Source organism: Thamnophis elegans, chromosome 3, assembly GCF_009769535.1.
Source record: "Thamnophis elegans isolate rThaEle1 chromosome 3, rThaEle1.pri, whole genome shotgun sequence".
Lineage (NCBI taxonomy): Eukaryota > Metazoa > Chordata > Lepidosauria > Squamata > Colubridae > Thamnophis > Thamnophis elegans.
The window spans coordinates 68,946,186-68,956,766 of NC_045543.1; the positions used below are offsets into that span (position 1 = coordinate 68,946,186).

The 10,581-nt window shown below is 42.6% G+C and overlaps 1 protein-coding gene across 2 annotated transcripts in view; it reads right to left on the reverse strand.

Moving 5' to 3' along the window:
• CNTLN (centlein) overlaps positions 1–9,464 on the reverse strand; it is a 218,812-nt gene extending 209,348 nt beyond the window's left edge. For both annotated transcript variants that reach the window (XM_032214335.1, XM_032214333.1), the window contains exon 1: positions 9,183–9,464. In XM_032214335.1, the coding sequence (XP_032070226.1) occupies positions 9,183–9,287 (105 nt within the window). In that variant the 5' untranslated portion in view covers positions 9,288–9,464. The remainder of the gene's footprint in view (positions 1–9,182) is intronic.
• Positions 9,465–10,581: the final 1,117 nt, after the last annotated feature.

Here is a 10,581-nt window from a genome sequence, read left to right on the forward strand (position 1 = left end):
CGCCCTCACCCCCCCCCCCGATGTCTTGGGGACCAGGAAGAGGATGGAATAGTACCCCTTGCCTTCTTGACCCCTGGGGACCTCCTCTATGGCCGCTATCTCCAGGAGGTGTTCTATCTCCGCCCTCATGAGTTGGAGCTTGTGGGTGGACCTGGGGACGGGGCAACTGAGGAAGGTTCTCAGGGGAAAGGACAGGAACTCCAGGGTCAACCCGTGGTGGATCGTGTTCCTGACCCAACTGTCCATCGTGGTCTCCTCCCACTGGGCAGCATAGAGCTGGAGGCGGCCGCCTATGGGGGGAGCCCTGTGATGGTCACTTGGATTTCCTAAAGGGCTTGTTGGAATAGCCCCCTCGGAAAGGCTTGCGGAACCCCTGCTGTTTTCCTCTGTCCCTAAATGAGGACCTATCCTGGGAGCGATCCTGAGGGGGACCGTAGGCACGACTGGGGAAGTGGAGGGCTCGTTATTCCAAAAGAAATTCTTACGGAAGGGCTAGCCCTTCAGTTCCTGTTTCTTAGTGACTGGGGGGAGCACTTTATGCTTGTCCTTGGTCTCGGTTAGAAATGGATCCAAGGTCTCCCCAAAAAGCTTACCCCCTTTGAATGGCACAGAAGCCACCATCCATTTCGCCTTCACGTCAGCCTGCCAGTGGCGGAGCCCTGGAGGAAAATTTCGTGGCCACAAGGGACGCGTCGGCTGAGTACTCCACGGAGGCAATAATTTTTGTGATGTCCTGCCTAGTTCTGGAGTTCCCTGCCGGAAGCCCAGCCCACAATTTGCGGAGTCAGAAGAGGGCTCCCTGCCAAAATAAGAGCTGGCAGAGGCGCGCATGGCCCAGGCTGTAGCCTGGTGAGTCTTAAGGGCCGCGGATTCCGCCCTCTTGTCCTCCGCCTTAAGTCCTTCTAGTAATTCCGCGGGAAGGGTGAGGGACATGATAGGGTCGTCCACTTGGGGAAGCTTTAGGAGCTCCTCCAGTGGGGCCTCCATGGTGAACAGTTTTCTGTCCGTCCCACTTGGATTGGCCATTGTCCCCGGCTGGGCCCATTGCCATTGGATAATATCTATAAATAATTGAGGAGCTGGAACTAGGTCCAAGGGTGGAGGCACTTCCTTAAATAGGTCTGCCCCAGGATCCTGGCGACCTATGGTTATGCCCGTGACTGGGTCAGACGCAGGTTTGGCCTCGGGGGCCGGAAGACCCATCTGGAGCCCCGCTGCCCGGGCCTTGGTAAGAAGGGCCCTAAACATGGCTGGATTAAACAGCCCTGAGCCGGTGGCCTGTTCAGGGGTGGGGTTCTCATCATCAGATAGAACCGGAACCTCTATTTCAGCCTCCTCTAGGTCCGACACCTCACTAAACCCCATTGGGGTGGGGGATGGTGCCCTAGCTTCGGGAGCTTTGGGGACCTTGGCCTGGCTGACAGCTGTCTTGGGCACCACAGAGGGCAACTTGGCCGCTAACTGCACCATGCAATCGGAAATGCCTTTAGATATGGCACGAGCCACAACCTCCTCCATGGCCCTAGATAAAATGGACTCCTGACCCTGAGGGGGAGGGGGCTCCAATTCTGAGGGAGCTAAGGATTCCTCCTCAGCCCCCAAATCCAAGTCTGCCAGAGAGTCTACAGCCATGGAATGGGTAGGTGATCCCAAGGATGCCTTATGAGGGTTGGGGGAAAACCCAAAGTCCTCACTGCCTGGGCCTAAGGGAGATTCCCCTCTGGGAGACCCACCCCCGATGTCACTTGGGGGGACTCCACAGGATTCTTGCGCTGTGCGGCCTGGGCCTTCTGAAATTGTTTTTCCAGGGCCTTCTGGCGGCACAGCACCATCTTTTCCTCAGCCTTGGAGGCCATCCCTGCCTTTGGCTGATTCTCTCTTGGGGAAACACCCCCCCCCCAACTCCCTTCGCCGATTGATTGAGCCTGCTACGTTTGCTGGGAGTGGGCCCGGTCTTTTCCCCTTGCCTTTCTTCCACGCTGTGAGAGCCGAGCTGCTTCTCCATCCTGGTAGCGACAGTACACCAGGCCTGAGGTAGGTCAGAGCCTGATCCACGCGTTTGGCCTCTGAGGGACTCTGAGGCCTAGCCGGTTGAAGAGAGGAGAGGGAGGCTGGAGCTGGCTGAGATGGATAGCCTCACGCCAGCGGATCCACACTAATGGCAGGTAGGCAGGCTGATCAGGCCCAGGTTCCCCGCAGCCGCTTTGGAAGAAAAGGAGGGCAAGAGCCTGCTTGGCCACCCAATGCGAGGCTCCGGGCTTACGGCGGCTGTGTCTGATAGGCTGCGCGGCAAGGCTGGAAGCGTTTAAAATGGCGGCCGTTCGCGCCGCGTGCCTGGAGCATCGTCGGGTCACACAGAGCCTAACGCTCCTGTCAGGGGGCTCTGGCTATCTAGCTGTCCCCTTTAGTACTCACAGGAATGGAGCCCTGGAGAGATCCCGACTCAACAAGCTGTTCAAGGCAATGCCCGGGCTGCCAGCACTCCAGGAAGCTTGTATGCGCGATGGGAAGGCAGACGGAGCTAACAGAAAGAAAAAAACTGCAAAAAAATCTATCTGCAGCCTAACTAAACTAATCTAAACTTTCTCTAAAGTAAGGAGCTACAATATCTAGAATAAAGCTATAATTTGGGGTCCAGCTTGCTGCACAAGGACTGGAACCCCAGAATAGACGTCCTGTAGGGCGACTGAGTTTTTTGAAACTGAGCCTCTGAGGCAACCAAGAGGCGGAGCTACAATCAAATTTAAACTCAGTTCCTTGGGCAGCAAGCTGAAGTTAACCCCGTGCTTGGACACTCCAAGCAGCGCCTAGGAGAATTTGCTAATCGTTTGTACGGAAGAAATTAAAAAGTATTGTGCTATGCAATATGGATGTACAAAAGTTTGGCTGCTGGAGGCTTATTATTTATAATTGCTGGTTTTGATCAGTCACATTGGTAAGATAGAAGCATGGTGATGTCATCAATGTATCAAACATCCAATTCTGGGCCATCTACTTGTAGTTGGAAGATTGTTTTGAGTGTATTAGAACTAAACAAAGTCTTATACAAAACAGTATTTGGTGTTTGGTGGAGACTTGATGCCGTGAATTGTCTACCCTTGCTAAACAGGAAGCCTAGCTCAAAAAATAAATCTACCAATCCACTGATAATATGAATGCAGAAATGTTAAATTATGTCTATCCCCTGAATGTTCTGTAAAGAGAAATTAATTCTGTAAACCTGAGTGCCTCTTTAGATATTATGATGTATATTATTAGCTATCATTAAATATGGAAGACAGCATAAATCTTAGGTCTTTTGGATTATCTAATATACTTTGATTTCAGTAAGGCATTTGACAAAGCCGACTACACTCTACATCTTGGTAAAGTAGAAAAACATGGAATATACAGCATCACCACCAGATGGATTAGTAACTGGCTGACAAACCACACTCAGCATGTAGTCATTAATGGTACATTTTCAGTGTAGGAAAATGAGGGGAATTAAGCAATGGGGTACCACAAGGTTCTGTCTTAGGCTCAGTACTCTTCAATATCTTCATAAAAGATTTAGCTGAGAGAATAGAAGGGGAACTCATCAAATTTGCAGATGACACCAAGCTGGTAGGAATAGCCAATACCTCAGAAGATAGGCTCAAGATCCAGAAGGATCTTGACAGTCTTGAACACAGTGCCCTATCTAAAAAAATGAAATTCAACGTAGATAAAAGTAAGTTTTATTTAGGAAAGAAAAAACTGTATAGGTACAGATTAGATAAAACTTGGCTTTATGCGAGTAACTGTGAGGGAGATCTTGGAGTCCTAGTGGACAATCACTTAAATATGAGCTAGCAGTGTGCTGCAGCCGTCAAAAAAAGCCAATGAATCCTAGGCTGCATTAACAGAGGGATAGAATCAAGATCATGTGAAGCCTTAGTCCACTTTATAATGCCTTGGTAAGACCATGCTTGGAGTATTGCATCCAATTTTGGTTACCACAATATAAAAAAGATGTTGAGTGCAGAGAAAGCAACAAATATGACTGGGGGCTGGAGACTAAAGCATATAAAGAATGGTTGCAGGAATTGTGTATGTCTAGTCTATTGAAAAGAAAGGCTAGGGGTGACATGATAGTAGTCTTCCAATATTTGAGATATGCCATAAAGAGAGGGGTCAACCTATTTTCCAAAGCACCAGAAAGCAAGGCAAGAACCAATGGATGAAAGCTAACTAAGGAGAGAAACAACTTTGAACTAAGAAATTTCCTAACCAGTGGAACAACTTGCCTTCAGAAGCTGTGGGTGCTCCATCACTGGAGTATTTTAAGAAGAGACTGGACAGCCACTTGTCTGAAATGGTGCAGGGTCTCCTGCTTGAGCAGGAGATTAGAAAACTTCCAAGGTCCATTCCAGCTCTATTCTGATTGATTGATTGATTGATTGATTGATTATGTAGACCAGCAGTTCCCAACCTTTCTGACTCTGATTTTTGAAAGATATGGTACAGTGATTCTGAGATAACATTTTCCAGCTGCTTCAGAACTCTGGGATGTAATCTGTCAGGTCCCAATGATTTATATTTGTCAAGATCAGACAGGTGCTCTCTTATCATTTTCTTGTTTATTTAATTTTTTGTTTCTAGTCATGGTTTTGTTTTGGGGGATTTAAATGAATTCTGGTGTACCATAGGAAAAAAATGATGTACAGCCATAAATACAAACAGGATAGCTTTAGGACTATTCCAATTATACTTACTTACAGAGCAATTAAGACTATAAAATATCTACTTTTAGGACTTAAAATTTAATTAAGATCAAAAGAATGTGATCTTTTAAAATGTTATTATGTAGTCCAACATTGTTTCATCTAGTATTTGTTTATTCCAGTTCTTCCCCATACTAGTGCTCATATACTAATCTGATATTAATAATTCCTAATCATAATGTTCATTACTTTTCTGGCCAAAAATCTATATTGCTTTTCTGTGTTTCTTCTTACACCACACCAATGAGAGACAGTACACTTTAAAACGTAACAGGTATTAAGAGAAAACTAAATAATGGTTTCCTACATAGTCATGCGCTAATATACTTGTGAGGTAAAAGGATCAATTCCATATATATTCCTTTTTTTCAAATAACAAAAAAATTTCTAATGTCAGTTTGTCATGAACAACCAATGTAACTTGTATGAGGGTGGAGCCTATTAAAAACATTTTTGAGTGAATGGTGTCTGTGGCTGCATTCACAATTTGGCACTGAATTGTTTGCTGGAAAATACTGGAAAATATTATCAGCCTCAAAATAGTATCTTATGGAAGAACCTCTGATAAACTATATTACAATGAAGAGATAAGGGATATGGTTTTATAATTAAATTATAAGTTTAATCATGAGATCTGGATAACATTCAACTGTTTTCCTAAAATACTCATACAGTATATGAAATTGCTGATCTCTTAATAAAAATATGCAACTTATCACTAAAATAAATCTTCCTAGCAAAGAACTGGAAGGTAGCCAATGCAGCATCGTTTTTTTATATTTTTTTAACAAAAGAGATCCAGAGGGATCCACATAATTACAGACCAGTCAGTCTAACATCTGTCCCAGATAAATTCATGGAAAACAGGGGATCCCCTAAGGATCTATATTGGTACTGGTGTGATTTAACATATACATAAATGATCTGGAGTCAGGAGACAAATATGTTTGCAGATGACAGGAAATATTCATAATAATAAATGCATCTTTTCAAAAGGTTCTCATCAAACTATCTGACTAATATTGAATATGAATAGATGCAAAGTTGTATAAATAGTAAAATATAGATTAAATTGATTGTGGATACAAAAATGTTACTGAAAATGGAAAGTTAGGTGTTAAATTTAGAGAGGATTAGGAAACGGACTAAAATAAGTATCATTAACACTGCCTGGTGCTGGCAAGATAAAAGTGTTGCATCAGAAATATTTATTTAAAATAAAAATAATTTTAAATCAATAATCAATCAATATCAATTTTGTTAGGTAAACAAAACTATTTCATAGTATTAAAATTTCAAATCAATGTAATTGGTAGCAAATTAGAGAATTAGAGAACATTTATAGAATCAGTGAAAGAATTCTGATAACTTAATTTTTTTTTAAAAAAATCAGATAGTAATAGCAATAGCAGTTAGACGTATATACCGCTTCATAGGGCTTTCAGCACTCTCTAAGCGGTTTACAGAGTCAGCATATTGCCCCCAACAACAATCCGGGTCCTCATTTTACCCACCTCGGAAGGATGGAAGGCTGAGTCAACCCTGAGCGGGTGAGATTTGAACAGCCGAACTGCAGAACTGCAGTCAGCTGAAGTAGCCTGCAGTGCTGCATTTAACCACTGTGCCACCTTGGCATCTTGCTGCATTATGATGCATTATTGACTTTTGGGCTTAGAATCTCCAAATTCAAAAATATTTTTGTCTTTTTGCCGTTATTAACCCAGGCATTAAACTATATTTTAGTTATATCTATATCTCTATATCAATACATCTCTATATCTTTATATGTTTTCCACCTTGAGTTATTTATACAAATATAGGTGGACTATAAATAAAAATGTGTGTTTGTGTATGTATATATATACTTAACAAAGGACAATTGCATCGGTCTGACCACTGACATAATATTACACAAATAGGTTTTTGTCTAGATTCAGCAAAGTACATTTTATAACTTTGTACTACCAGACAATCAAATAGCAGACAGCCAAGATTTTCTGGCCTCCAGAACCTGAGGAGGCAGTTTTTGCCCTCTCAGAGGCTCGAGGAAAGTCACCAGAGCCTAGGGAAGGCGAAAGTGCCCTTCCTCCACCATGGTGCAGGAGGCCACCTAAACCCACCATGGCCACACCCATCCAGAAAATTATCCTGTTCACACAGGTATCTCACCATCATCGTGTGCAGGCAATGCCCTTCTATCAATTATTTAGAATCTTAGAGGTAGCCACTTCCAAGCTGTGGAATCCACTCCCTGAGGAGTTCCATTAGTCACTATTTCTCTTTGCGTTTAGAAGAGCTTTTTTTGTCAAGCTTTTATCCTGTTAATGAATTCCAACATTAATTTTAATTTATTATTCAAACTCACTGTATATTAGTTATTGTCAATTGTATATCATATTTGAAAGGAAAGGAGGAGCACTGATGGAATAAATAAATATGAATTGAACTCATTTATTTGTGTTTGCCAAACCTCAATGGTGCCAACCTAAATACACCTTTAATTTTTTTTTCTTCAAGTGAAATCTATTGTATCTAAGCTAGAAAGTACCAATTAGAATTGTATCATTTCCCTGCTTATTGTGAGAATGTGTACATACTTTGGGAATTTGTCTTTCTATCTGGCAGAGCTAAGCAACCAGTTTTGCTGGTAGACACTTAAAGGGGGGCATAATTTCCTCCTATTTGGAGGATTATGCCTAACGCTGAGCACCACAGTTCAAAAGCATACATACAAGGTGGAATGAATTCAGAGAAGGCCTATCAAGATGGTCAGTGATCTAGGAATTAGGCCATATGAGGACAAGCTAAAGGACCCCTATATGTTTAGCTTTCAAAAAGTTGGCTGATGAGCTATGATAGTAATCTTCAAATATCTAAGGGACAGGAATGATTCTATCGTTTAAAGCCAGAGGGCAGACCAGAACCAGTAGATTAAATGACAAGCTAAATGGTTCAATTTAGCTGTGAAATTATTTGTTCTTTATGTATTGACTTCCTCACTGAAGTCAATATTTGAAAATATGAAGCAAAATTTTGTAATTGCTATTAGAAGTCTCTAGATTGGATTCTTATGTAGGTCAAGGCCATGGAACTTCTATTTACCTATTTCCTTAATCTTTTTTAAATCTAATCCTATCTTCATAGAGCAGCTAGAACACCATCATTAGAGAATCAGAGCTGCCGATTCTGTTCTACAGAGGAATTATTGAATCTGTCATCTGCACCTCTATAACTGTCTGGTTTGGCTCAGCAACCAAACAAGACAGATACAGACTTCAACGGATAATTAGAACTGCAGAAAAAACAATTGCTACCAACCAGCCTTCCATTCAGGACCTGTATATTGCACAAGTCAAAAAGAGGGCTGTGAAAATGTCTACAGACCCCTCACATCCTGGATATATTGTTTCAACTTCTACCCTCCAAACGACCCTATAGGGCACTGCACACCAGAAGGACTAGACACAAGGACAGTTTTTTCTCCTGAATGTCATCACTCTGCTAAACAACTAATCTCCACAATACTGTCGAATTATCTAAGACTGTATGACTATTATTCTTCTCTTCCCTCCTAGTACCTATCTCTTTCCACTTATGACTATAACCAAGTTGCTTGTATCTTTAAAATTTTGATTGTTTCATTTGTTTCCTAGTATAATTTGATTGCTTATTAGTAACCTATGACTATCACTAAGTGTTGTATCTTATTATTCTTGATGAATGTATTCTATTTTATTTTTCTTTATGTACACTGAGAGCATATGCACCAAAGACCAATTCCTTGTGTGTCCAATCACACTTGGCCAATAAAGAATTCTATGCTATTAACCTTCTGTAAACTGCTTGTTCTTTTTTAATTTCATTTATTAATTTGGTACGGCCGCACATTTCACAAAAAGTGACTCTGAGCAGCATCATGGACAAAGTGAAAATCCAGATGGATTATTACCACATGAAGCAACCGGGTTTTCTCCCTTCAGAGACTGGTTGGCTCTATGTCAGGGATGGCTCTCTTGGAGCTTGTCTTGCTTGCTTGAGCAACCTAAAAGAAATGGGACTCTTTTGTGGGGTTCACCATTGTGGTGCCTGGGAAGACAACTATAACAGCCCTCAACGCTAAACTGTCAAAGCAAGCAGTTCCTGCTCCACAATAGGAATATTAATATACTATATATTATTAGTAATATTAATATTTTAACTAATGTAATATTGATATACTAAGGAGCCTAGGAAGATGAAGCCACAAGATGAGGCACTGACAGACACCCAGAAACCTAACAGGGAAGCGCTTTAGTATTTATCTGGGATTTCATAACTGGAAGTCAAGCTTATGAACGTCTCCCCTTTCTGCCTCATTGTCCCCGAGAGCCGTGAGCACCCAAGTCTCTGGTCCTCCTCTCGGGGGTGTCTCCATCCTTCCCCCTCGTCGGTACCAACCTGGCACTGGTTCAGCTGCTCGGTCAGGCTCCTGACTTCTTCCTCCAGCACAACGATCCGGGACGCTGCCGCAGAAGCCGGATCCTTGCGTTTGGAAGAAGCCATGCTTAATTTGGACCGCGCTTGGAGACCCTAAAGACCACTTTTTACGTGCGTGTTTACTGACTTTCTGTGGGAATCGTGAAGGAAAGCAACTGGTAACTAACAACAGGGGGGGGGGGGAACAAATCTTTGCAGACCGCCCGACTTAGGCGCCATAAAATGATTACAAACGCTCCCGAGAACCAATGAAACAAAAGCTTTCCCCGAGGCACCGCCTTCTTCTTCTTCTAGTACCTATCCCAACGTCCTCCTTCTAAAAAAAAAATTCAAGGAAGAACATGCGGGTGGCGCTATGAACCACAGAAAAAAGGACGCAATGTCAGGTTGTCGGTTTAAACGAATGAGCGGCAAAAGGCAGAAGTCAAAAAGAAGATGGTGGGGTGTGTTTTTTAAGTATCTTTAATAGGGCATGCGCAAAGCTTTCCCGCTCGACTATTCCGCCGCTTTTACTTTCGGACGCGGTTGCACTTGGGGGATTTGTCGTTTTGGAGGTCAGTTGCTAGCGAATCCCGCCTTTCTCATCGGATTAGTCTCGTCTGAACCAAACGTCCGTTAATGCAACAAACTATCGTTGCCTAAGCAAAACCATGAGTTGGCATGTTGCTTCCACAACTTTAGCGACTTGAATTGTATTGAAATGTATTTCTCAGGGCGTAATTCTGCATGTATTCTTATTTTGACATTAGGTCTCCCAGAGCTCTGGCCCTATAGAATAGAATAGAAAAGAAAAGAATTCTTTATTGGCCAAGTGTGATTGGACACACAAGGAATTTGTCTTTGGTGCTCTCAGCGTACATAAAAAGACATGAAAAGATATTCGTCAAGAATCATAAGGTATAACACTTAATGATAGTCATAGGATACAAATAAGCTATCAGGAAACAATGTCAATATAATTCATAAGGATACAAGCAGCAAAGTTACAGTCCTGAATCCTACAGTCATAAGTGGGAGGAGATAGGAATGAGTGAATTATTTGTTTAGCAGAATGATGGCATTCGGGGGGGGGGGGGACTGTTCTTATGTCTAGTTGTCTTGGTGTGCAGTGCTCTATAGCGTCATTATGAGGGTAGGAGTTGAAACAATTTCTGTCCAGGATGTGATGGGTCTAAATATTTCCATGGCCTTCTTTTGGACTTGTGCAGTGTACAGGTTCTCAATGGAAATCAGGTTGGCAGTAATTTGGGTTTTTTTTCTGCAGTTCTGATTATCCTCTGAAGTCTGTGTCTGTCTTGTTGGGTTGCAGAACCAAACCACACAGTTATAGAGGAGCAGATGACAGACTCAATAATTCCTC